At 65.5% G+C, this 23,956-nt stretch overlaps 3 protein-coding genes across 8 annotated transcripts in view; all 3 read right to left on the reverse strand.

Annotated features, from left to right (window-relative positions):
- Window positions 1-977: 977 nt before the first annotated feature.
- Window positions 978-5,933, reverse strand: PDLIM2 (PDZ and LIM domain 2). Its single transcript, XM_056321725.1, is given in 10 exon segments — window positions 978-1,622; window positions 1,948-2,047; window positions 2,127-2,272; window positions 2,564-2,718; window positions 4,275-4,320; window positions 4,418-4,509; window positions 4,591-4,660; window positions 4,998-5,085; window positions 5,088-5,148; window positions 5,713-5,933. Coding segments are annotated over 10 exon segments (1,047 nt in total). The 5' UTR covers window positions 5,806-5,933; the 3' UTR covers window positions 978-1,426.
- Window positions 5,934-8,664: 2,731 nt separating this feature from the next.
- Window positions 8,665-17,393, reverse strand: SORBS3 (sorbin and SH3 domain containing 3). The gene is given in 20 exon segments (XM_056321779.1): window positions 8,665-9,110; window positions 9,197-9,303; window positions 9,392-9,662; window positions 9,749-9,986; window positions 9,988-10,020; window positions 10,408-10,533; window positions 10,612-10,707; window positions 10,709-10,727; window positions 10,877-10,915; window positions 10,917-11,090; window positions 12,280-12,335; window positions 13,104-13,190; window positions 13,315-13,356; window positions 13,444-13,537; window positions 13,623-13,761; window positions 13,832-13,895; window positions 13,977-14,200; window positions 14,311-14,416; window positions 14,532-14,681; window positions 16,633-17,393. Coding segments are annotated over 19 exon segments (2,085 nt in total). The 5' UTR covers window positions 14,640-14,681; window positions 16,633-17,393; the 3' UTR covers window positions 8,665-9,048.
- Window positions 17,394-21,871: 4,478 nt separating this feature from the next.
- Window positions 21,872-23,956, reverse strand: part of PPP3CC (protein phosphatase 3 catalytic subunit gamma) — a 36,128-nt gene continuing 34,043 nt past the window's right edge. For 4 of the 6 annotated variants that reach the window (XM_056363048.1, XM_056363047.1, XM_056363050.1 and 1 more), the window contains 2 exons: window positions 23,778-23,807; window positions 21,872-22,373 (listed from right to left, as the gene is read on the reverse strand). In XM_056363048.1, coding sequence (XP_056219023.1) covers window positions 22,195-22,373; window positions 23,778-23,807 — 209 coding nt within the window. In that variant the 3' untranslated portion in view covers window positions 21,872-22,194. The remainder of the gene's footprint in view (window positions 22,374-23,777; window positions 23,808-23,956) is intronic. The other 2 variants (XM_056363051.1, XM_056363049.1) reach the window with 1 other exon arrangement.

The raw sequence follows: 23,956 nt of genomic DNA on the forward strand, positions 1-23,956 counted from the left end.
GGGGCTGTGTTAGCCCAGGGTGGTGGCTCCCGCCCCCCATTCTCGAGGGAGAAGCATTTATTATTCTTTTTTTTTTTTTTTTTTTTTTCCCCTGCGGGCACGCTGCCAGCTGGACCACCTCCATCCCTCCTGCCCTGGGGATGCTTCAGTCCAGCCACCGTGTGCCGACAGCGCGGAGGGATTGCAGGCCGGGGGCTCTCGGCCTGCCTGACCCCTACCTGATAGGGGCTGGGGGCTGAGGACCCCCTGGTGGGTGCCTGGGCCGGGGGCTGAGCCCTCCCGGGGGATTCGGTGCCTGGATGGTGAGAGCTCAGGGTACACGGGGGCTGCGGCGCACCCCGAGCACCCATGGGGCAGCAGAGCAGGGATGCCACCGTGCCCAGTGTGGACAGCGAGGGGAGCAGGGATGCTGCCTGACCCTGCTGCCGGGGGGACGTGGGAAGGGGCTGGTTCTCCCCCAGACTCGGCGAGGAGTTGCCGATAACTGCAAAGCCCAGATAACCGCAAAGCCCTTCTCCGTGCAGGCAGGCACGCAGGGTGGGGAGCGGTGATAAGAGCCCACCTGGGCCTCAGCAGGACAAAGGCCCTGGCCAACAACCTGCAATAAATCCCTGACACCTCCCAGGGACACCCGGAGCAGGGAGGGGACATTCCAGCCCCACGGGGAACCTCGGGAGCAGCTGGCACCCATCCCTGTGCATCACCAGGGCACCGGACCCCTGCGTGGGGTCTTTGCACCCTGCCCTTTTGCACCTTTTGCAGCCCCTTTGCACCCTGCCAAGCCCTGGAGCCTCCCCCCGGGCTGGGGGGGTTGCTTCCAGCTCCCCACTGCTGCTAGGGGCGCATGCAGGAGGGCTGGGGTTCCTGCACCCTGGGGCTGGGGGGAAGCCCACTTGCCCCCAGCCCCCAGGGAGGGCACGGGCTGCCTGCCCTCCCCCAGCCCCGCACAGACCAGACATGGGAGCGGAGCAAATATATATTATATTTATATAGAGATCTGGTTTAATATCTCAGAGAAGCTCTTTGCAGTCAGTGTACAAAGCGGTGCCAGCCCCCTCTCCGGTACCTAAGTGCGATGGCGTCCCTGTGCCCCCCCCCCCCCCCCCCCCCCCCGTGTCCCCGCTGTGTCCCCAGGCATGTGCAACCGCTGCAGCGCAGGCTGAGAACCAACCCAGCTCATCACACACACTGACACAGCAAGGGCAAAGGTGGGCGGCTGCAGTGTGTGTGTCCCCCCCCCATCCATCCACAGCCTGGTGATGCCCACAGCCCCAGCCCAATGCCTCCCCTCCCACAGACCCCACGCTACCAAAGCAGCGGGGCTGGGGGGCATTCTGGGGAGGGGGACGGGGTGCATGCTGCCCCCCTGGGACATGGGGGGATGCGGGCGGCGAGGTCCCCATTGCAATGTGCCAGTGCCTGGGGTTCAGGAGTGGGGGGATACAGGGGGGGTGGCGGGCCCCCCCAGAGTGCCCTGGTAGCGCAGGCGGGCGTGCTTCTCGCAGTACAGCTCATCGCCCACCCAGAAGTGACCCCGCATCTTCAAGTTGAGACCACAGTCGGCACAGGCGTAGCAGGATGGGTGCCGGTAGCGGCCGTCCTGGATCCGCACTGCCTGCGTCCTGGGCAAGACAGGGAGGGGGCCATCAGCGGGGCACCCCGTGTCCCCCCCAGGGTCCACAGGGATGGGGCATCAGCGGGGCACCCCGTGTCCCCCTCAAGATCCACAGGGAGGGGGGCATCAGCGGGGCACCCTGTGTCCCATCCAGGATCCACAGGGTGGGGGGCACCCCGTGTCCCCCCCTGAGATCCACAGGGAGGGGGACATCAGCGGGGCACCCTGTGTCCCCCCAGGATCAGGCCCGTTTACTCCCTGCTGGGCGTGATGGCAGGGACCAATCCTGCCCAGGCCCCCCCCAGCCCCCAGCCCCACTCACGCGATGGTGCTGCCTGCCGCACTTCTCGCAGACGTGCAGCTTCTGGACACCGGCCACGGGCTTGCGGGTGCTGGGTGAGAGCCGGCTGGGAAAAGGGGCTGTAAGTCCAGCTGCGGGGAGACGAGGCCATCAGGATCCCGCCACCCCCCTGGCCAGACCCCCCCCCATGTCCCCCAGTACCCCCCTCACCTCCGCCCTCGTCCTCCAGGGCCTCCTGCAGCATGAGGAAGGTGCTGGACTGCCGTGGGGCCGCCCGCAGCTCCCGGTTCTCCTGCAGCATCTTGTAGACCTCGGAATCCTCCTCCAAGCGCCGCATGGCCGGTTCCGAACCCAGGCTGGGGGACAGCACCCCGGGGTGGGGGATGCAAGGGAGGGGGGGGGGATCCCAGCCCCCAGACGCTTGGGTTCGTGGGGCTGCACCCCACCACCTGCTCTCTCCACCCTGGGGAGCTGCCCCAGCCTGCCCGGCCCTCCCACGCCTCGCGGGTGGGTTAACCCTTTGCACGGCAAAACAGCACCCAGCGTGCACCCTTGGGTGCGGGGCCGCCACACCAGGATGGGTGCACGGGGCTGGGGGCTTCCCTGCTTCTGTGTCCCCCCCCCCGAGCCCTGAGCCCGCTCCATACCTGTTGCAGGGGCTGGGAGAGGGCCCAGAGCGGTGCTGCTCCCTGCATGTCTCCCAGGGGGTCGGGGGGACCCCAAGCCCCGGTGAGAGTGGGCAGGGGGGTACAGGCAGGACCGACCCCGGGGGGCTGTTCTGGTGGCTCAGGCTTCCTCGCTTCTGGCAAGGGGAGAGAGATGCTGGAGGGGTGCGGGGGGCTGGGGCTGGGTGGGGGGATGCCACAGCAGCCCCCCAGCACGTCCCAAGGCCGGGGGGCAAGCATGGCGGCTCGAAGGGAAGGGTGCCTGCAGACCCTCCCGCTCCTCCCCGGCACCCTGGGGACACCCGGACCTGGCGTGGGGGCTTTTTTCAAGAGGGGTGGGCCCCCACCTTGCTCCCAGGAGGGATGCAGGGATGCTCCACGGCTCGGCACGGGGGCCGCTGCTTCTCCTCCCAAGCTGGACCAGCGGGACCCCGCGGAGGGGCAGGGGCAGCACCCCCACTGCTCCCCACCCCAGTAACCCTGCGCCTGCGCCCGTCCCCTCTCCAGCATCTGCTCCTGCTTAGCAGCCCTGGCGAGGCAGGAAGGGCGAAACCCGGCTAAGTGGAAGCCGATGTTCCCGGGAGCAGCCACGCAGATGCAAACCGGGGACGGGGACGAGGACCCCCCTGCCCAGACCCCGCGGAGAGGGAGCAAGTACAGCAGCGGGGTCCTGCGGGGCCACGAGCAGGCGAGGGACGAGCTAAAATTAGGCACGGGTGGAGCCAGGCGCCTTGGCCTTGGCCTTGGCCCCGCCGGCACCCAGCGCCAGCCCGCCTGGGGTGGGATGGAAAGCGCCGGTCAAGGGCAGCCCACCCCCCCGCCGCCCCCTGGGGCAGGGGGCTTTGGGCACGGCATCCCGCACAGCCCCAGCCCCGCGGCGGAGGTCTTTGGGGCAGGAGGGACCCCCCCTGCGGCTGGCACCGAAGCAAAGAATTGGGCTGGGGAGGAAGGAGGGAGCGGGCGGCCGGAGGAGCCAAGGGGTGGCCGGGGCCGCGGCCAAAGGCAGCTGGGAAGGGCCTTGCTCCCACCGCGCTTCCCAATTTGGGCTTGAAAAACACGAAAAAAGAAAAAGAAAGCGGGGAGGGAGGAGAGGAGGGAGACATCAACCCCGGAGCCAGCGGCTGCCCTGCGGGGGGGGGGGCAGCAGCCGCCCAAAACGCGGCGGGGAGGGATGGGGTGGCCATAGGCATCCCAGGACCCCTCCGGGTGGTGGGGGAGACATCCCACCTCCCAAGCATCCCGGTCCCGCTCCTCGGGCATCTCAGCGCGGTGGGTGCTGCTGGGGGTGCACCGAGCCGTGGGTCCAGCCCTGCCAACACCCCAGTGCCGCGGGCTCGCGGGCGCAGGGCCTTGCCTCCCCAAACTGGTTTGGCCTCCCCAGGCTGGCGCCGTTGCCAAAAGGCGCCGGGTAGGAGCGAGCAAAACCATCCCCGGCCAGGTGTGCCGGTGCCCGCGGGGTGCAGGGGTGCCTGCCAGCGCGGCGGGGGGGTCCCGGCGGCACCGGCACTGACGCGGTCCCCCAGGCAGAGTGGGGCTGGGTGATGATGTGGCAATGGGGCTGCAAAGGGTGACGGTTTGGGTTGCAAAGGGTGACTCTGGGGGGTGCAAAGTGACGGTTTGGGTTGCAGAGGGTGACAGTGCACCCCCCAGCATCTCTGCCTGACCCCACACAGCCCCCCAGCTCCCTGCTCACCTGGCAGAGGCTGGGACAGGCGAACTCCTCCTCCAGGGGCTGTGAGCTGGAGGGAGAGGATGGAGCCCATCAGCAGAGTCCCTGGCCATGCCCAGACCCCTGCCCACCCCCTCAGCCCCACACGCAGCTGGGTCCGGCCTTACCTGCTGCGTCTGAGCGGGCGGCTGAGGGATGCTGGGCTGGAGTAGGAGGCTCTCGGGGTGCCCTGGCTCTCCTCCTGCATCCGCAGCCCATCCTGGGGAGGGAGGGAGATGCCAGCGGCTGAAACCAGCCCTGGGTGGGGGTCCAGGGTGTGCGGGGGCTGCCCGGGGCTCACCTGAAAGCGTGCGGCCAGCCTCTCCGGTGAGGTGTCCCCGTTCATGTGGCTGGGAGGTGGCATCGGGGACCTGGGAACCAAGGGAGGTTGGGGGTCCTGCGTCAGCCCCAGGAACACGCAGCCCCCGTGCACCCAGGCATGACCGTTCCCTGCAGCCCCCCGGGGAGGTGGCAAGAGGCAGCAGCTCCAGGCCCCCAACTGGGACCAGTCAGCCAGGTAACGGCTGCCAGGGCTGCCTGGCCTCGTTACCGCCTGACTCTCTAATTACAGAGCCAAGACATGCTCCTGGGGGGATGGCACAACCCCAAGAGTTGCTGGAAGGGAAAAACAACCGGCACAGGCCTGGCTGGGGACCCCAGCCCGCATGGGGACAGTGGGGCTGCCACCCCGGCCGTCACAGCACCCACCTCTCCACCTGCAGCTGGAGCTGCCCAGGGCTCTGCTTGATCTTATTCTGCGCCTCCACGTTGAGCATCTCGGCTGCGCTCTCCCCGTGATGCTGACGATGATGTCCCCCAGCCGGAGGCCACCCGCAGCCGCCTTCCCGTGCTCCGTCACCTCCACAGAGAAGGGGACATGGGACAGCCCCGGTGTTATTTGGGAGGTACTGGAGCAGTGAGCCCCCTCCCCAGCCACCCCTCCACCCCGTGCACACCGGAGGGAAGCGGTGCAGCATCCCCTCATGCAGCCCTCGTGCATCACCATGGCCAAGGTCCCGGCACACGGTTGGGCGCAGCCAGCTCCATGCCAGTCCCCAGATCCCACCCCACGGGATGCTCCCACCCACCGGGGTCCTCACGGCCCTGCCAAACAATGCCAGACCCTCTGTTGGGGCGTGCACCAGCAAGGGGGGGACCATGGCCACGGTAACAACAGTCGGAAACCCGGCCCAGCCCTGCCCAGCCCAGGGGCAGCGTGAGCCCCCGCGCAGGCACCGTCGCCTGCCGTGGGGCCGTTCCCACGGAGCAGGATCCCTCAAGGACAGTAAACAGGATCGGCTCCCTGAAGCAGGCTACGGCGCCCGCCCGGCGTCCCGCAGCCCTCCCTGGGGCCAGGGGGCATGTGGGGGGCTCTTACCTTGGAGAGGGTGATGGGCTTCCCAAAGTGCGTGGGGGCTCTTACCTTGGAGACGGCGATGGGCTTCCCAAAGTCTCTTCCCCCGGTGATGCGGAAGCCCCAAGGGGCCGGGCCGGCCAAGGTCACCGTCACTGGCATGGCAGCGGGTGGCTCTGGGCGGGCAGGCAGCCGTGGTGTCAGCAAACCTCAGGGGGACGAGGGGACGAGGCGGAGGAGAGCCCTCTCCTTCCTCCACCCACCGGCGGCCTCCCCCCGTCCCCACTGCACCCCCCCCAGCCCCCAGCCCTGCACCCCGAGGGTCCCCAGCACGGGACTGATGGAGACCGGCAGCGCCTTCCTTCCGGGGAGGGGACCCGCGTCCTCGTGCCGTCGCAGGGTGCTGGCAGCCACCGCCGCTTCCTCTTGCTGCCCCTGGTGCCCCCGGCGAAGGCTGGTGGCTTCCTCCCCTGCTGCCCCCCCACCAGGGATGAGGTGGTCCCGGCTGCGGCGGGATGGGGCAGACGAGGTCACCCCGCTGCCCCCCGGCCTTGTGCAAGGCAGGAAAGCGGCTCAGCCCTGGCAGCGAGGCCGGCACCGCGGCGCGGCGTGGCAAGGCCAAGCCAGTGGGGTTTGGAGAGGCCGCGGCTGTGGGGGCAGCCAGTGGCCAGCGAGGGACGGATCCTGCTGCTCACCGCGGTGGGGGTCCGGGCACGCGGCACGGCTGCAAGAGCCCCCACCCCAAGCCCCTTGTCCTGCGGCAAAGCCATGCGGGTGTCCCCGGGGTAGCACGGGGTCCCCGTGGCACCCCGGTGAGCGCGGCAGCCCTTGGCTTCGATGGGATCTATAGGAAGGGGCAGCCCCCTCCCCTAAATGTCACGTCTGGCATCCCTGCCCCCTGCCCAGCTGCTCTGCACCACTCCAGCCCCATCCAGTCCCGCCGCAGCCGGGCCAGATGCTGCCGGCTCAGCCCCGGGGTGGCTGCAGGAGCTCAGCACCCTGCCCGCAACCGCCGGGGAAGGCATTTTAAAAATCCCAAGCGCACAAAGAGGGGCTTGAGAGGCTGCCTGGAAGAATTTCCTGGGCTGGGCTTCACCGCACCCGGCGCAAACCCCAAACCCCCTCCCCACCGCCAGCCCGCTCAGCATCCCTGGGCAGCGAGCTCTGCCATGCTGAGGACCCCGACAGCCGGCTGAACACGACCCCCAGAGCCCCCCCAACAGCCCTCCCCCTCCTGCAGCCCCTGCCCCCCGCCTCGCTCCCTGCACCCCACCTCGGTCCCTGCTCCGCCTGGCACGCAGCGATGCTGTTGTGGCAGTGGCGGCTGGCAGTGCCGCCTGGCACCCCACGAGGCGTGACGGCGGGTGACAGGCGATGCCAGGGGACACGGGGCCATGGGGGGCCATGGGGACACACTCGCGGGACACGCTGCCCGCTCCCTCCCGTTCCCCTGCCCGGTGGAGCAGCACCGGGACCCCCGGGGTTGCATCCCCGAGGGATGCCCCCCCCGCACCGGCGGCATCCCGGGTCAGCCCCCCCCCCCGGCCCGCTCCGTGCCCCCCGCACCCCCCCCGGGCGCACTCACCGGCGGGCGGCCGAGCCGGGCGGCCCCGTGGGGCGGCGGAGCCGAGCGTGGCCCCGGCCCCGGCGCCTCCCCCTCGGAAGGGGCCGGCGGAGCCCGACGGGGCCGGGCCGGGCCGGGCGGCAGCTCCGCAGCGCCGTCTGCGGGCACGGCCGCCCCGACGGGGCGCACGGAGCGGGGCAGGCTCGGCACGGCACGGCCCGGGGCGGCGGGAGGGCCGGGAAACGGGGCCGGGCCGGGGGGATGCCCCACGGCACCACGTAGCCCCCCCGGGACATCACACCCCGCACAGCATCGCTGCCCCGCACAGTATCAGACCCCGCACAGCATCACACCCCGCACAGCATCGCTGCCCCGCACAGTATCAGACCCCGCACAGCATCACTGCCCCGCACAGCATCACTGCCCCGCACAGTATCAGACCCCGCACAGTATCACTGCCCCGCACAGCATCGCTGCCCCGCACAGCATCACACCCCGCACAGCATCGCTGCCCCCGCACAGTATCAGACCCCGCACAGCATCACACCCCGCACAGCATCGCTGCCCCGCACAGTATCAGACCCCGCACAGCATCACACCCCGCACAGCATCACTGCCCTGCACAGCATCACACCCCACACAGCATCACACCCTGCACAGCATCACTGCCCCACACAGCATCACTGCCCCGCACAGCATCACTGCCCCGCACAGCATCACTGCCCTGCACAGCATCACACCCCGCACAGCATCACTGCCCCGCACAGCATCACACCCCGCACAGCATCACGCCCCGCACAGCATCACACCCCGCACAGCATCACGCCCTGCACAGCATCACACCCCGCACAGCATCACGCCCTGCACAGCATTGCTGTGTGTGCAGCTTTGGCCCCATGCGCCCTGGTAGCCCTGTGCAGTCCTGCATGCCCCCTTGCAACCTCCCATGGGCACTGCTGTGGCCCCACATGTCCCATTACAACCTCACCTGCAGCACTGCAAACCCCTACATGCCCCGCTGCAGCCCCACATGCCCCCTTGCACCCCTTGCAGCCCCCCACAGGCACCGCTGCAGCCCCACACCCCACTTTGCACCCACCCCCCCCATTGGCACTGTTGCAGCCCCACATGCTCCCTTGCAGCCCCACGTGTCCCTTTGCAACCTCACATGCACCACTGCAAATCCCCACATGTCCCCATGCAGCCCCCCGGCACCATTGCTGCCCCACATGTCCCCATGCAGCCCCCCACCCCTGCAGCCCCCCGCAGCGCTGTAACCCTGCACGGCACTGCAGCCCCACAGTGTCACCACCACGCAGCATCCCAACACCAGCAGGGCCACCCCAGCCCCACTGTGCCGCCCCACGCCATGTCCTGTGCCCCCCACCCCATATCTCCCCATGGGCACCGTCCCACCAGCTGCCCCCCACCCCGGCACTACCAGGCTGGGCTTTGGCTCGGGCTGAGCTGAACTTTAATGATGGACAAGAAGCAAACGTGGGTCCTGCACCAGCAGCTCGGGACACGGCACCGGCCAGGACCCCCCCAGCACCACCTGGAGACCATGGCAGAGGGGTGGCCACCAGCGTGGTGGGTGACAAGGCACCGGGCAGCCGTGAGGAGGGGTCGGGTTAAGGCACTGGGGTGGGGGAGACCCCCACGCAGGGGGGATTGGTCCCTGTTAGAGGCAGCCCCATAGGGGCGGGAGGGAGCTGGAGGCACTTTGTCCCCATAGGGGGACGTGGAGGGGACACGGCAGGGATGCAGGGTGGCCGAGGTGGGACAGGGGGCAGCCCCCCGCCCCACACCTCCCTCCGGGCTCCTCTTCTCAGCGCCGTGGGTCACACTGGTGCCACGTAATTGCCAGGGAAAGTGCCAAATTTTTGCGTCCTCCTGGACACACCTGGGGGGATAAAGGCAAGGAGAGGTGGTGAGGGGCCATGGTGGCAACCTGTCCCCATCCTTGTCCCCAGCCTGGTGGCCACGTACCTACGAACCAGCCATCGTCGCACTGCTGCATGACATCCACCCGGTCCCCCTCCAGCAGCTCCAGCTCGTCAGCGTTTTGGGGCCGGTACTGGTAGAGCGCCCGGTACCTGCAGGACACAGCGTGGGCAGAGCCCATGTCACCACGGGTCCCGCGTGGGGACACCGTGCCACGGTGCCGCTCCTGGCCATACTTACGGGGTCCACTGGATTTCAGAGCCGTTGTAGGACGGGGCGGGCTCAGGGCGGATGCTGGTGGGTGCCCTCGGGGCTGCGCACTGCAGGGGGGAGAGGATGGGTGCAGCGTTATAGGGCAGCACCCACATCCCCAGAGGTGCTGGGACACGGTGCTGAGGCTGGGGGCTGTGGGGGGGGTCACTCACCTGCTCGGGGGGACCAGGCTGAGCGCCAGGGCTCCTGGGGATGGGTGGCCGCAGGGTGCAGGGGACCGGTGGGGGCCGGTGAGGGGCTCAGGGTGCCGGTGCGGGGCAGCTTTGGGGAAGGGGGGAAGGCAAAGCCAAGGTAGCGGGGTGAGGACGGGCACCCACCAGCCTCACCGGGACCCCGTTCTGCTGCCCGGGGGGAGCCGGTGGAAAGTGGGGGGCCCCGGGGACCAGGCGAGCGCTGCAGGGATGGGAGCCAAGCCGGGGGGCCGGGGGCTGGGGGAGGCAGACGAGGGTGGGAAGTCCTCGGTGGTGGCTTTCACCCGTGGCTCCTTCAGCACCTGCACGTAGGTGGCGGGGAAGATGCCCTGACGGCTGGTGCCGGAGATACGCCCCTCGTACCAGTTCTCAATCCACCCGCCGCACCAGGCAGATCCGCTCGGCCTGCCGATGGGATGAGAGGATGTGTTAGCACGGCACGGCTCGGCACGGCACGGCACGGCATGGCACGGCACGGCACGGCACGGCACGGCACGGCATGGCACGGCACGGCACGGCACGGCACGGCACGGCACGGCACGGCACAAGCACGGCATGGCACTGCATGGCATGGCACGGCATGGCACGGCAACGGCACGGCACGGCACGGCACAGCACGGCATGGCATGGCACAGCATGGCACGGCACGGCACGGCATGGCACGGCACGGCACAGCACGGCACAGCACGGCATGGCATGGCACGGCACGGCACAGCACGGCACAGCATGGCATGGCATGGCACGGCACGGCACGGCACGGCACGGCATGGCATGGCATGGCACGGTGGTTACCTTGCGGAATGAGAGTTCGACGGGCAGCTCCCCTCGGAAGTTGTAGAGCGCCAGGGCCTCGCCGTACTCCAACACCTGGATGGTGGGTGCCTTGATGGGCTTGGGCACCTCCGTGGGGGGCAGGATCTGGTGGGGGGATATGGGTGAGGGTCAGCACCCAGGCTCTCCGAGCCCGGCTGCCCCTTCTCCATCCCTCAGGCTCACCTCCACGTAGTTGGAGGGGAAGATGCCCACGCGGCCGTGGTGCTCGCCCTCCAGCCAGTTCCTGTCCACCTCCTTATGGATGTACACGATGTCCCCCCTTCTGCAGCGTCAGCTCCCTGCAAGCACTGGTGCTCAGGGACACTGCTCGCACCGGTCCTGGGGGGCACCGACACCCCCCCCCAGCCTGGCTGCCACGGCCACCCCACATCCCAGGGCTCCTGGGACCGGTGGCATGGCAGGGACCCCCAGAAGTGCCACCACTTACTTGGGTGACTCAGCCTGGAAGTTGAACTTGAGGCGAGCGGGCTTTCATCTGGGGAGGGAGAGGAGGGTCACAGGGGGGCTCCCCCAGCCCGGCCATCCCCCAGCCCATATGGGATGGCACCGTCCCAGCCTCACCTTCTTCTCCTCCCTCCTGACAGCTTCGGGGGGGTCCCCCATGTCGGACAGGCTGGGGAGGGTCCCTGGCCTCAGGGTGTCTGCAAAGAGGGGGGTGTCACCGGCCGGCGGGTGCACGGGGTGCCCCATGGCACGGCACGGCTCGGGTGTGGGGGCTCACCTCTGCCGGGGGCGGCACGGCTCCGGTCACTGGCCAGCCCCAGGCCACCCCGCTCCATGCCGGGGCTGGCGGGCAGGCAGTGGGTGCCGGGGGGGGCTCTGCAGCCGGCGGGGTGACAGGGGGCTCCTGCGGGGTGACGGTGGCTCAGGGCAGGGCTGAGCCCCACATCCAGCCCCGCTGCCATGCACCCTCCATGCTCCCGACCCCGCTGCCCTTGGGGGGCAGGACCCCGGGGTCCCCCAGGAGCAGGGTGTGGGGGTCCCCCAGGAGCAGGATGTGGGGGTCCCCCAGGAGCAGGATGTGGGGGGCCCCCGCGGTGCCTCTCTAGCGTCTCGTCTCAGAGGCAGCCAGGCAAGACGGGTCCAAAGTTTGCCAGCGGCACGTCCCGGCTGCTGCGGAGCAGGAAGCGAGGAGCAGGCGAGCACCGAGGAGGGCCGCCTGGCTAATGGATAACTCCGCTCCTGGGGGCACTTAAAGAGCCCAAATTCCGCCCCCCCAGCCCGGAGAGGGGGGCAGGCAGGGGGGCAGCCAGCCCTCCATCCCCCATGTGCACCCCTGGGGGGTTACGGTAGGTCCTACAAGAAGCGGAGCCCTTGTTTGTTTGGTTTCCACCCGCTGCCGGGGCAGGACACGGGGCCGTGGGGATGTCCTGGGGTGCCCACCCCATCCTGGGGTCACCCGCCGGCACAGGTATCCCCTCCCTGTGCCGGTGACAGCGGGGACATAGGGACACAGCGCTGAGAATCCAAGTGCCGTCACCTCCCCTGGGACCGAGCCAAACCCTGGGACATGGTGTCCCGGCACGGGCTGGACGGGGGAAAGGGTCAGTCCCAGTTTGTCCCCGTCCCACCCACTGGGCAGCCAGCCCGGCGCCAGGGTCCCCCACCCGTGGCAGGACGTGGAGGGGGCCAGCAGTGCCACGGGGGCCTCCGTGGGGGACGCGTGGGGACCCCCACCCCGCCATGGGAGCCGGGACGCTGGAGGGACGATCCCTCCCACCATCCCCCTGCCGTGGGGCTCCGTCTCGCCGCTGTCCCTCGCCTCGAGTGGGGTGCCGGGGCGGTGGGATTTGGGGGGCTGGGGTGCAGGGAGCAGCCGGCTCTACTCACCGAGCCGCCGGGGAGGCCGGAGCAGGGGAGCGAGTGGTGGGAGCAGCCGCCGAGCTCTGCCGGAGAGGAGCGGGAGGGGGTGGGAGAGAAAAATTAATCATCCAAGAGGCTGAGCCTCGGCGGGAAGCGAGGGAGTCCAGCTCCCGGCTGTGCAGGCCAATAACCGCTGGATGGACGGCGAGGCCAGACAGGGTCCTAGCGTCCCACGGCCACGGTCACGGTCATGGCCACGCCACGGCCACGGCCACACGCCACCGGCCAGCTGGGCACGCATCCAGCCCTGCGTGCATCCAGATGTGCAGCATCCAGCCAGCCGTGCACATATCCAGCCGTGGATGCACCCAGATGTGCAGCATCCAGCCAGCCGTGCACACATCCAGATGTGCAGCATCCAGCCAGCCATGCACACATCCAGCCATGCACACATCCAGCTGTGCGTGCATCCAGCCGTGCACTCATCCAGCCATGCATGCATCCAGATGTGCAGCATCCAGCCAGCCGTGCACACATCCAGCCGTGCATGAATCCAGCCCTGCCTGCAACCAGCCCTGCGTGCATCCAGATGTGCACCCATCCAGCTATGCATGCATCCAGCCACCAATGCACACATCCAGCCGTGCACGCATCCAGCCCTGCATGCGTCCTGCCCCGCGCACGTTCAAGCCGTGCCCAAAGGCCGCGCCCGCAGCTGGATGTGTGCCCAGCTGGATGTGTGCACAGCTGGATGCACACACCGTCAGCCCTGTAGGTCCCTTCAGGGTCACCCAGCCCAGGGAGGCATGAGGGGTGCAGGCTGGCGGGGGCGGGCAGGGGACGCGGGGTACCTGGCGGGGGTGCTGGCGTGTCTCCATGGCCTTCATGTCCTTCTCCAGCTCCTCGCTGAGCTGCTCCAGCTCCCGCTCCAGCAGCACCTGCGCGGGCAGGACGCGGCTGTGGCAGCAAGGCTGGCACTGCCCACCCCCCCCATCCCAGCGGCGCGGGCACAGGGACCCCCGCTGCCACCCCCTTGCCCCCCACCCGCCGCGGGCAGCTTACCTCGATGGACTGAGCCCGCGCCGGTGGCACCGCTGCCGGGGGCTGGGAAGGGCAAGGGGCTGGTTAGGGGCGCACACACCGCGGTGCCCCCCAGCCCCCCTCCGCGCCGGGGCTGCTGGGGGTGCCTACCTGCCACGGCTGCTCCAGCACTGAGGATTTCCCCGGTTCGTAGTCAAAAATGCTGCCGGGCTCTGCGATGGCACCGGTGTCACCCCAGCTGGTCCTGTGGGGAGCAGGAGGAGCTCAGCCCCCTGCAGCCCCCCACCCCACGGGCACCCCACTGGGCACCACTGAAGTGCTGCACTCACCAGTCCACCCCGTTGGGCATGCTGGGGGGCTCAACTGGTGACGGCCCTTTCCTCCGCAGCTCTGGGAGGGATGGAGGCACCCTGGTGGGGGAGGGACCGAGCCTACCTGTGGGGCAGCGATGGGTGTCCCAGTCCAGCTCTGTGGGGATGGAGGAGGAGGTGAGCGGGTGCCGTGCCACGCCGTGCCGTGTCGTGGCAGCGGGACTCACCTGGCAGCTTGCGGTGGATCTGCCGGAACATGCTGCGGTACCAGTCGCGGGGTCGGTCAACGCTCTGCAGGGACACGGTGGGGTGGTGAGGGGGGTGACACGGTGGGGAGGGGGGGGGACACCCAGCCCCGTGCCCTCGACTCACAGAGCGCGAGGCGATGGGCATCCCTGTCTCATCCACCGGCCCGATGCCGTCGTACTTCACCCAGCGCCTCTCCCGCCGCTTGCTGTCCTTGGTCCAGGTGGCCGACCAGCCTGGTGGCCGGGCACAGGCAGGGGCAGCTCCAGGGCCGGGCGTGGGGCTGGTGGGCACGGAGGTGCTGGGTGCCTTCGCCTCCTTGGCCGGCCAGGTCTGGTACCAGTCGCTCGCTGGGGGTGAGGCGGGCGAGGGTGAGCCCTTGCCCTCTGCCCAGCGCCGTGGGGATGCCCCCCGGGGATGCCCCCTGGGGATGTCCCCAGGGGATGCTCGGGGCAGGTACCTGAGCTCCTGGGGGCTGGCTGCCCACGCTCGGCCGTGCCACGGGTCTCCGGGTCGTGGAAGTCGAAATTCAGTGTGTTGGAGCCGCGGTGGCGGATGACGGGCACCTGCGGCACAAGGAGGGGGCTGGCGCGGGGACGATGTGGCGGCGGCCAAGGGATGGAGGTGGAGCAGCTCCCCAGACCCCCCCGGCACACGGCAGCAGCCCCTGGCCCCACTCACCCGTGTTGCCGTCGGCTGTGGGGGCACCTGCAGTGGTGGGTGGAAGGGGGGCACGTCCTCCGTGCCCAGAGCCTGGCCAGCATCGGGGGGCAGGAGCTGGCCCGCCATGGCCGTGGGTTGCCCGAACGGTGCTCAGGGGCTGCCCGTGCCCTGCGGGGAAAGGGGCTGCGCTCACGGCGGGTCCCATCCCCATCTGCGGGATGCACCTTCATCTCACCGGGCTTCGCCAGAGAGCTGGGGGGCTCCGGGGCACCCCCATCCCCACCGCCAGGGACTGTCCTCTGTTACTTAGAGGCGCAGGGGACACTGTGGCAGGGTGACAGCCACCGTGGCACCGTCCCCAGCTGTAGGATCCTGGTGGGGCAGGGGGGATATGGCTGTTCCTGGCCAGAAACAGCCCTGGCACGGCTTCTCCACGCAGCCTCAACCCCGCCACGGCCTAATCCGGACCACCCGGCCCCTTTCCCCATTCCAGGTGGATCCAGCCCCCCTGGGTGGGACAGGGCGATGGCTGAGCCATCTGCCCATCGTCCCAGCATCCCGGCCCGGCATGGTGGGATGCAGCCGGTGCCCTCCTGCCCGGGCACATGGCAGCGCTGGGCAGTGCCACACCGGGAGAGCCGCCAGGGCCGAGCTCCCCGGGGCTGAGCAACACGAAGAGGCAGAAGTATTTCCCCACCCTGCAGCGCAAACAGGGAGGGAGAGGGAAGGAGGGAAGAGGGAATGTGCGGCCGAGCCCAGCACCACCCCGCCGGCAGCGTGATGAGCCATGACTCACCACTGCACCCCATGCCAGGGCTGCAGCTGGGGGCAGGGGGCAGCTGGGGGGCACGGGACCCCCGTAACGGCCCCCGACACCGTTGCGGGGAGATGGGGGGGCTGCATCAGTGGGGGATGAGCAGCCCTGGGAACCTTTGGGGGACACCGGTGTCCGTGCTTATCCCCCAGCATCTCCAGCCCCGCCGGGCATTGCCCACGGGACTTGCACGACTTGCTGCCAGAGCCCAGCACGGCGCAGACCCCTCCTCAAATTGGGCCAACAGTGCTGCTGGGGGGCTGCTAGCCCGGCACGGTGCTCTGCGTGCCACATGCATGGGGCAGATGGGGCTGGGGACCCCTCAGCTCCTTGGTCCTGACAGTGCCAGGCTGTAATTAACGGTTATCACCACCCTGAGGAAACTGAGGCCCTGGGAACAGCTTGCCCCAGGGCACAGAAAGGGGGGTGCAGGCTTCCCACCCCCCCCCGGGCACCCCAACCACAGCCGCTCCATTCCCAGCACACCGCCGTCCCGCGGCCCCCCAGGGCTCAGCCCCATCCTGCTCCCACGGACTGTCCCCCAAAGCCTGCCCCCCCGGGAGCAGGTCCCCATCGGTCACCCCCTCCTCGCTGGCCCCCCGAGCCAGCTCTTACCTCCTGGGTGCTGCCAGCCGGGGGGGGGGGCGGGGGAGCCCCTCGGCGAGCAGGACGGAGCTGTGGTAGCAGCAGGGAGGAGAAATGCACGGCGCAAACTTTGCCGGGGGAAGGAGAAGGGGGGGGGGGGGGGGGGCTCAGCGCATTATGGGCGGCCGGTGGCCAGAACCCCCCAAGAGCATCCCCCAGTTGGGTCAGCAGCCGCCACCCACCCGGCAGTGGGTCCCCACGTGCCCCAGCCCCCCTGGGGTGCGCTCGCCCCCCCAGTGCTCCCCGCTCTGGAGCGGGGCCGGCCCATTCAGAGTTTCCAGTGACATTTCCAGGGCTGGGATCCAGGGAGGGAAGCCAAGAGGCTGAACTCATCCCACGCCCCGCGCACGCGTTCCCGCACACCCGGCCCCCGCTTACGGAATGGGGCGAGCCCCACGCCAGCCCCCCGCCGGGATGGAGCCGGGGGCTTGGAGGGGGGTTTTGGGGGAGGATGGGAAGCACCCGGTGGAGATGAGGAGCGGGGGTCTGTGCTCCCGCAGCCCCCCCGAGTCCCAGCGGGGGGGACACGGTGAAAGCGGAGTCCCCATCCCCGCTGCCACCCGCTTTCCCAGGGGTGACCCTCCGACCCCCAGAGATCTGGGCATTGGGGACCCCCATCTGACAGCGCCATGCCCCGCTCTGCGGGTGCCCGTAGCCCACCTTATCCCCTCCGGCAGCGCCCGCGTTCCAGCCTCCACCAGCAGCTTCCTACTTGCTGCTCCCCAAAACTGCTGACAGCCCCGGAACCGGGCAGCCCCGGCCCTTCCTCTGTCCCACACGCTCCCACGTGAGCTCAGGCCTCTGTCCCCACAGGAGCTCACGTGGGAGGATGCTGACTTTGCCACCAGCCACCCCTTGGTCCCCATCGAGCCACCCAGTCCCCTGCCAGAAGCCGCTGCTGGGATTGAAGGGGCCAGTGGCACCAAGCCCTGGCTGCCCGAATGCTGTGCCCAGGGGACAAAGGGGACAAGGGCAGGGGTGCTGCCCGCTGCCACGGCCCCCGAGGACGCGGCTCCCATCACTGAGAGCCGTGGGGATGCGGCTGCTCCTCCCGTCACTGGTGCAAGCCGGGGATACCGCAGGGAGGAAGCAACTTGGGGACCGGAGCTGGTTCCACCGGGGTGACAAGGGCAAAGAGGGCAGCGGGGGCACAGCCACGGGCACCCAGGGAAAGGGTTAAACCCTGCGAGGGGAGCCCAGACCCCATCCCTGCCCTCCAAGGGGGTGACAGTCCCCTCCAGCCCACCACACCCCCAGTGACAGCTCTGAAGGTCATGGCACCCACTGGCAAGGAACCCTGCGGGCTGGGAGCCCCAGCCACCCCACACTGCTGCAGCCCACCCTGGGGGGCCAGGTCCCCCCCGGCAGTGACCCCACTCACCGTCCCCTCGGTGGGTGAGCGGCCTCGGGCGCCGTCGCTGCCTCCCCCCGCCCAGCTCCCAGCACCAGCCTCCTCCGCTCAATGATAAATATTTAACGCGCAGCTCGGGCCGGGATTAACAAAGGGCGAGTGTTTCCTGTTTGCTCAGCGCGGCGATGCCAGCCGGGAGCGCGCAGCCGGGCCCAGCGATGCTCCCGGGATCAGCGGGCGCAGCCCCTCGCTCACGCCAAGGGTCCCGGAGCCTAGGGCTGGGCAGCGACGCTGGGTGCCAGGCTGGTGGCTCCCCACCGTTTGGGGGGAACACTCAGGGAAGGGATGGGAGAGCCGGAGCATCCCTTCACCGTCACACCCTGGGCTGCTTTCTGCCAGCTGGGAGCGGAGATGGCTACCACACCAGGCCTGCGGGGCAGCGGCGAGGGCAGGAGATGGCAAAGGTGTCGCACATGGTGAGCTGAACTCGACGGCAGAGGTGCCACAAGGGAGAAGGTAGACATGGCAGCCACAGCTGGGAGCCGGGTCACCACAGCTCCGCGGCCGGGCAGGGAGCGGTGCCGGAGCCATCTCCTGCCCTGGCACCCGGGGAGGCAGGGGGAGGAGGGTTATTTACTCAGGCAGCGGCTGGAAGGATGGAGAGGTGAAGAGAGGGAGCCGAGAGCTCTCCAACAAAAGTGCCTGGGAGCGACTTCACAAGTGCCAACGTGCCGGGGAGGCTGGGAGACGCCGTCCCGGCGCTGCCCTGGCCCTGGCGAGGGGCCCCGAGCGAGGCGGTGGCTGTAAACCAGACCCTGAAACCCTAAAACCAAGCAGCAGACATGGGGGGCACCTTGCCCTGCCCTTCGCCCCGGGAGCCAGGCACCCCTGTGCGCCCCAAAATAAACCACAGCAGAGCCGAGTGACTGTGTCAATTTTTAACTTTTTTTTTGGTTTTTTTCCGCCTTAAAGATGACTTCCAATTTACATTAAGACAGTTCTAACAAATTCATTCCTTGTTCACAAAAAAAAAGAAATTATATTAAATAATTTCTGCCAATAAATAACATTTTCACCATTTTTTTTTCTCCTTTAAACATAACTAAAAAAAAAAAGCAAGGAAAAAAAAAAAAAAAAAAAGGAGGCAGTCTCCAGGCAACGGGCGTATGATCCTTCAGCATCGAGAACCCTAAAATCACCATCACTGCACCCAGCACGTGTCCCGTGGGGCTTCAGGTCCTCCCTGGCAGAGGCCGGTGGGCCTCCACGCATCCCTGCCCCCGCACCTAGCTAGGTGGGATCCGCACCCGAGTGCCGCCACCGGCTCCCGGGCTGGCACGGGCAGCAAGAGGTTCTCCCAACGCCAAAAAAAAAAAAAAAAAAAAATATTAAAAATAAAGCTCGAACTCAACCCACCACCCGACCCATTGCTGACTCCCCTCCTTGTTACATGCACCTTGCTATAACATGCAAAAAAACCCAGGCTGCGAGGCCAGCCTGCGGGCTTTCCCCGGGGCCGGCCGTGCTCCTTGGCTTGTGATCCCGGAGTCCCGTTTGCCAAGCTCCAGGGAGCAGCCGGGGAGAGGGAAAGGGACGGGTGGGAGCTCTGAGATGAGGGGTCTTGAGACATGCATAGCTCCGAGGCGCTGGCTTTGCAAGGGGAGAGGGGGGAAGGAGGAGGAAGAGGGGGGGGGGAAAAAAATCTGTGTATTTCTGGCATTTTTTGTTTTGCCGCGGTGGGGATCGGGGTAGGGCGCTCGGCCGGGATGAGTGAGGGACCTCGGCAGCGGCTGGTGGCCTCTGCTCCAAGCTCGTCATCACTCTCTTCCCCAAAAGCTGGGGAAAAGGGGATGGGGTCTCTCGGCTCAGCGCCGGGGAAAGCTCTGCCTTCCCCACAGCTCCTGCGCCAGCCGGGGGGCTGCGCTTGGCAGGGCTGCCAGCGCGGAGGGGGTTTGCACGGATGCGCGTTAGTTAATCGAGGGGATAATTAGGACCCACGAGCCCCATCGCTGCCCCTCACCCCCTCGGGAACTCGTGTATCAAGGGAAGGGGGGGACCAGCACCTGCGTTGCTACAGCAAGGGGAGCCTGCGCCTCGGATCCCCGGCAGCACGGATCCCCGGCAGCACGGAATCCATACGTGCCGGCTGCCACACGCCTCCTGGGCAAGGCTCCCCGCCGGGGGACACCAACATCCAGCCATGAACCGCCCTCCCCGACGGGCACCAGCCCCTCCTGGGCCAGGATGCTGCAAAGCTGCGGTCCCACCACCCACGGGGACATTTTCGGCAACACCCAGCTCCAGGGATGGGTGGGAAGGGGGGGTGGGTGTCCCGGCTCCTCACCCCATCAGCCCCGCCGTGCTCTGCGAGGGTGGCAAACCACAAAGCACAAGGGCCAGACGGGTTTGGAGCGCAAGAGGGTTGGGGGACAAACCGCAAGCAAAGCAAAACCCCCCTCGGCAAAGGGACGGTCCCTGCTGAATCCCCCCCACCCCTGGCTGCCAGGCTCGGGGTACGAGCATCCCCCCATGGCACCCGTCCCAAAGCTCCCGACTAAAACTGCTGCTCGGGTGAGATTCCCAGCCTGGGTCAGAACAATATGCCCAAACATGCACGGGCAGCACCTTTGCACGGTTTGCGCTCTCAGAGGAAGATACCACACATCGGCTCACTGTGTTTCAGAAAGGATGCCGTTAAAAAACAGAAGAAATACTCACAGACAAAGGCAATTGGCCCCACGCCTCATATGGGGTTAGAGAAGCTTGCTCAAAACATCTCGCACTTTTTGCAAAGCAGTGGGCGTGTAAAAAAGGGAAAAAAAAAAAAAAAGGGGGAAAAAAAAAAGTGGAGGCATGTGACTCAAAAGTCTCTTGTGAAAACCCAGTGGTCTGCTCACAGATACGGTTTCCTAAATAGCTGGCATGGAATTAAGTGACGTATGATTATAAGACAATTTGAAAGCTTCCTGCAAAGTTGCTGTTTTCCTCTGTCGCTGGAATCGCAGCTTCGGGCCGGAGCACAAAGGGAAGACAGCAAGATCCAGAGAAGCGGTTGGCAAATATCCCTTATTAGAGGCTAAGCCCGCTCACCTGCTGCCCTTGCTCAGAAAAAGCACAATAGTTAGTTGGAAAAGCAGCAAAAACTGGCAAGGGATCTGCTTCTGAAAGCTGCTGCTTCTACTCTGTGCAGTCGCTGGCAGAAGAGGACACGGCTCAAGCGACACGTGGGGAAGGGAAGCGACCAAACAGGAATCTCACAAAATCCTTTTTCAACGCTCGCTTCAGGTCAAAGTTTAAGCAAAAGAACGTGCCCCTGCTAAACAGATCCAAGCCTCAAACCCCTCGACTCCGCGAAAAGGGTGTCCTCTGGCAACCCTCCTGTCACCGGGACATCCCCCATCCTCTCCAGCACTGCGCACCCTTCCAAAATTACTGCCAGATCCGCTCGGTTCTTCTACCTGCCAACCTACGGGGAAACCATCCTCCCTCCCCTGCCGTCGAGGGAGGGACGCGCTTCCAAAACCTGGGGCTTTTTAGCAAAGCCGCCTCGCCACCGGCCACATCTCTACAAAAACAAGCAGCACCGTCACCCCATCCTTCCCCAAATCCTTTATCACAAGCTGGCAAACCCCCTCCAGCTGCCGGGAAAGGCTGACGTGCCCACGGCTCCTCTGGAGTCGGAGGAATAGCCACCGCTGTAACAAGGTAACCAGCAGCGGGATAAGCCCAAGTTGTCTGCAGTAGGTGGAAGACCCCCCCGAAAGACGCATGCTGGATGACCGAGGGGCGATGCTGGCTTAGGGGAGACCACCTTGCACGCCCACCACTCAAATACTGATCAGCAAGGGCCGAATCCAGAGCCGGGCGCAGGGGAACGTGCCACGGGCTCTGCAGTATGCGATGGCGGTGGCGAAGGGGGGGGGGTGGTGTGCGTGCCTTTCTGCCCGCTCGTTTTATGTCACCCCCTTTTCCTTTAAAATTCAGGCCCTGCAAATTTCCCAAAGACCTGCTAATCGCTAGGGACCGGAGAGAATTCCTCTGCTCTGAATCCGAGGGATTCCCAGAGGGATTTCTGCTGCACGGGCAGCCCCGGCGTCCAGCTGGCTGCAGCAAGTCTGAACGGCCGAAGCTTCGGGAAGAGCCACGACAAGGGGCAGCGCTTCCCCACCCCCCTTTCCCGTCCTTATTAAAGGGCTATTTTTTTTGCTCGGGGCTCCGCTGGAATAAAAACTACAGAAGGAAAAGGTGCCGTGATTGGTATAACACACTGGAGTCCTTTCGAGCTCATTGCGAATATCTGGATGTCACCTTGGAAGAGGGACGGATCCCGGCCAGCTGCACCACGCAACGTGCCTTCCACGGAATCGGTTGCTAAAGCAGCAGATGCGGGGAGGCAAGAAGATGAAGAAAAACCAACAGCAAACTCTGGGAAGAAGACAGTCGTGAAAAGAAAAACCAACCCAACCCCATCTTCAACGAAAGGACCTGCTTTTGAAAGCACAGGCTAACTTAGAATTGTACCAAAGTCAACGACCCAAGTTGCCTGGAACTGGTTTTGTTTCTTTTAATCCCCCCGCAGAGGTTTGGCTCTCGCGGAGGAGAGGTCAGCTGTACAGCACAACACTTCATATATGCGCTAGCAGTTAGATTGGTTTCTAAATTAAAAAAAGATGGACTTCTTTTATATATTGAACATAAATAAAAAAATTACAAAATGGTCACCTTTCTTACAGAATGGATGCAAACTGGATTATGAACGTGCCTCCAGGTGAAGTTGGTTTCTCCCCTGCCCCCACCCCACCCCAATAATAAATAAATAAAATTCATTAAGTTTTGGATCCTTTAGTGGTGCAGATTGGGCGCTCGGACCGTTACTGGGCTTTCTTCCCCGTGCCGTTCTTGTCTGCAGAGTTTGTTGAGGTTACCAAGTTCACCGGCCCGTCTGAGTGCATTGAATCCTTGCGCGGCGGCATGCGTTCGTTAATGCGATCCAGCCCTCGGGCTTCCTCGAAGCTGCGGATCTTGTGCTGCGGCGAAAATCCACGAATGGCTGCAGAGAGAAGGGCCGAGAAAGAAAAGAGTCAGGCCGAGCCGCGGACCCCCGGGCAGGAGCCCCTTAGCACACACCAGACACGTACAGGACAGAGTCGGGGCGACAGAAAGCACGTGTCTGGCTACGGGAAGCCCGAGCTGGGTCTGCGGGGGAGGGGGTTCGGCATCGCCAGCTCATGTGGGTACCACAGTGTAGCTGGGGAGTTGAACTGCGCCAGGTCCTGGTGGCAAAGTCTAGGATCCCGACCGCAGCGACCTGCTCTGCTCCCTAACGGTTCCCCTTTGAACACGGTTTAGCAGCAGGAACGCGCAGACCAGACAAGTGCTCAGTGTCGTGTTCCCCCACCCCCCCAACAGGGAAATCTCAGGAAACTTTCAAAGCTGAAAAACACGAAACTAAAAATAAAATAAAAATAGTAATAATAATTAAAAAAAAAAAAAAAAAAGAAGGCAAAACCAAACCAACACGACAAAGACACCACCACAAGGCTTTTAACTCCAACACAAACCACAGACTGCAACGCCAGGAGAGGGAAACGGCTAGTCCTCGGATCACAAACGCAACGGCTTCTTGCATGACCAGGAGACACACAGGCAGTCTCAGGAGTGATGAAATCCCACCAAGGACAGTGTTTCATCACTACGAGGCCGAGTACATCATCCTTGCGGTGATGATACGGAGCGAATGTTTAACTTTTTTGTATTACAGATAATTTAAGGGGAAAAAAAAAAAAGACAAGGAAAAAAAAAAAAGGGGGGGGCGTTTGTGCCAAATCTTTTTACCAGGACTTGGCTGGTTTACAAACAAACTTCCCTTGGTAATCAAAACGTTCTCTACACAAACGTACAGCCCCATTCATCAGGAGTTGAATGGAGCCATCGAGGAGAAAAGCTTCCCAGCCAGTAACCTCAGAAATCTGTCATTTCTACACAAACTACGGGGAGAAAATTGCTTCTCTGCACCAGGACCACCTCGGCCCACCTGTGGGGAAGGCAAGGATTACATCAGAGCCACGCAATCCGCGACTTCCTAGATGATTTTGACCAAGCGTGCTGGCAGCCTTCACTGGACTGAGTTACCCAGGGGATGAACTCGGCCACGTGGCATCCCAGATCAGATCGCAAGACCCCAACACCAAGGTCTTGAGACACCAGAGCACAAACCGCCCCGGAGACGGGGCGCTCTCAGAATGAAGGTCTTGCACTCAGCCATAGCCTCGTTAAGGCTAAAATAAGACTTGAACCAGCCCACTGTATTTTTTTGGTTCCCAGCAGGGGCCCATCCTCCCCCACTTCTGGTGATGCAAGAGTAAAAAGCTTCCATAAGGCCGATAAAGCTCTTTAAAATTAGCGCACGAACACACAGAGATGATTTGAGTCTCTCGCCGGATTCTAGCCATACCTTCCCGTGCCTCTACCGCTTCTACTGTGGCTGCAATACAGAAGAACAGTGGCATGCAAAAATGAAGACAGAAAAAAAAAAAGAAAAAAAAAAGAGTGACAGTGAGTGATCTAACATCATCGCTGCGAACGCAGAGCCCACAGCCTCCCAGCCCCAGTGGAGACAACCGTAATCAATCA

The sequence above is a fragment of the Falco biarmicus genome, chromosome 18, assembly GCF_023638135.1.
Source record: "Falco biarmicus isolate bFalBia1 chromosome 18, bFalBia1.pri, whole genome shotgun sequence".
Lineage (NCBI taxonomy): Eukaryota > Metazoa > Chordata > Aves > Falconiformes > Falconidae > Falco > Falco biarmicus.